At 35.5% G+C, this 2,579-nt stretch overlaps 1 protein-coding gene across 1 annotated transcript; it reads right to left on the minus strand.

Annotated features, from left to right (window-relative positions):
* Positions 1–639: 639 nt before the first annotated feature.
* On the minus strand, positions 640–1,041 carry LOC106879441 (uncharacterized). The gene has a single exon (XM_014928994.1). It carries the CDS (start codon positions 1,039–1,041, stop codon positions 640–642), a length of 402 nt encoding a protein of 133 aa, XP_014784480.1.
* Between the last annotated feature and the right edge of the window lie 1,538 nt (positions 1,042–2,579).

Here is a 2,579-nt window from a genome sequence, read left to right on the forward strand (position 1 = left end):
TAGAGTTGTGCAACTTGTTTGAGTGTATATCCTTGGTTATTAGACACAGAATACCTTCTGAGAAAACCCCTTTCCAACTCATGATCTTCTCAGCCTCACATATGCATACCTGGTCCATGGATGGACTTTAATATTTCTGTCAGAAGATATTGCCAAAGAGATATGATGCAATACTGAAAGACTGTTTGGATCAATATTAAACCTCTGCTGTCTTGTTTAATATTAAACTAGCCTAAGTACCCAGCATTGCTCGGAAGTTTAAAGAATGTTAAAGGAAATAAATAGATTTATTCTGATAAAAAAATATATTTTCAGAAAAATTCTATCAGATATCATGAGTACAAACAAAACTATTAAAACAAATCCTGAAATCAATCACACTTTAATTTTGTAGAACTTCTAAATATACAACGTTTTCAGTGTGTCCTTTAATTGGGGTACAAATAAAAAGAGTTTTGGGACTTCCAACTCATGAACATCTTATGTATAATTTCCCATGAGAGAAGCAGAAGCAAGGTTAAGTCCAGCAACCTTGAGAAATTGTCTTTGAGATTTGTTTATCGACATAGCAAAACTTAGTTTCCCTGGGAACTGGAGCCATTTAAATTTAAAGCGGAAGTCAGATGGGATTAACAGGATCTATGGAATGAAGACATCCTCACCATTATATTTCCCAGTGATAATTGCTGCCTCTAGGACATGGAGTTGCATCACTTTCACCACCAGTCTGGTGCCATTGCACAGGTGAGATGGATCCAAATTCCCGAGTAGCATGATTGAGGCCCCCTTTTTAAGTGTTAAGTTGTGAGGTGGCATCCCAGATGGCTGTAGAGAGTTCAAGAATTCAGTTGGAGAAACTACAGCTTGGTCCTGATCAATGACAGTGTTGATGGATTTAAAAGACTGTTCTTGTTCTAGCAACAGCTGCAAGAGATCCCAATTGATTTTGTTGACAGCATCATTACATGGAGCTAACATGGCTTGCTCACATAGCCATTGACTGTTGCTAAAGTTTTGTGCAATGTTTGGAAACACAGGCATTTTGAGATCATTGACAGTTGGTATCATCTCACCGCAGGGTAGCTTGGCTTGTGTTGCTGTTGCAATTCTCCATATAAATGATAGCAAAGTGTGTATCAAATGAAATTAAAATCCTAGTTCAGTGACAGATTGATTAAGTTAGTAAAGTTTTAACGCTGTTGGTAACAACATATTCTCTCTTCTAATTGAATATTGAAAAAGAGAGAAAATTCCACTCTCTCTTTTGCAAGAGAAATTAAGTTAGCTTGGCTCATGTAGGGTGCATGACATCACCTTTAACCCTTTCCAATGTCTAATATGTACATGTACAACCTTTAGACTTTTATAGAGGGTGAGTAATAGGGATGCTTGGGAAAGGGGGGTGGGAGGGTAGGGGAGAGGTTTCTCAACCCCCACTTCTCCTTTACCCAGTGGTATAATTGAGAAAGGTATAGAAGGCCCCCCTCCTCTGAGAGGAGAGGTGCTCCCCACCTTTGCTGGCTAGTATGTAATGTTAGTTTTTAGCATACAATATTTTTTAATTTCTATCCAAGTAAAATTACTCACATTTGATTTAAAATAGAAACATCCAGTGTTAATAAGTTGAGTTGCTCTAAGAATATTAAAAGCAGGTAATGTAAGTTGTCGGTATATCCAAGAATAAATACTCACATAGGATTTAAATGTGAACCAAACAAGAGTAGAAAAGAATAATTTAAAGGTATTTTAGAGAAAGGGTCATAGGTCAAGTGTTTGTTATACATCATCCAGTGTGGAGATGCAAAGACAAAAAGATTTAAGAATTTCACAACAAGCAACAGGTGAGTGGATTCAGTTTCAAATCACCAGCAAAGACATGCGAGGCCCTTACACAGTCAGAAAGTTGAAAAAATATAGAGAAATTATCGACTTGTACGATGTATCATCTCAGAATATCTTTTCAATTGTGATAATAAAACAATTGTTTTCCTCACCACCTCACCACCATCAAAAATTAATTTCTCTTCCAAAGAGAGAGTAGCAGTATCTCTTTCTTTCAATTTTTCATTAGAATGTATGGAGACATTATGTTGTCACGAAAATATTTAAACTTTACAAACTTGATCGATCTGTAACTAAACCTGGATTTAATTTCGTTTTATACTCACTTTGCCAACAATTATATAGATAATTGTGAGTATGGTCTGTAGAAATAACTTATTTTAATGCAATGTTTATGTGTACATTTTCATGTTTCTCTTGTGCAATCACCCCTACAAATATGTGCACACAATTTTGGGAACTTAATCATGGCTGAAGTTCAACTTAAACCGTCTTACCTCCACCCCAATTTTGAAAGTATCGTTTAAGTTTTCTTTTGGAATTAAAAAAAGTATGTAAAAATAACTTGTTTTCCCACAGAACTTTTTGATGAAGTTAAAGGACGTGTACACCACCCATTTCCAGATTTCTATGTTTTCAATATAGAAGAGTACAATTTGGTCCAAAAATCACGTTTTAGAAATTTTAATTGCCCCACCCCCACCCCAATTGATTTTTTTAATTTTTGAGTTTTTTTT

This window comes from Octopus bimaculoides, chromosome 20, assembly GCF_001194135.2.
Source record: "Octopus bimaculoides isolate UCB-OBI-ISO-001 chromosome 20, ASM119413v2, whole genome shotgun sequence".
NCBI lineage: Eukaryota > Metazoa > Mollusca > Cephalopoda > Octopoda > Octopodidae > Octopus > Octopus bimaculoides.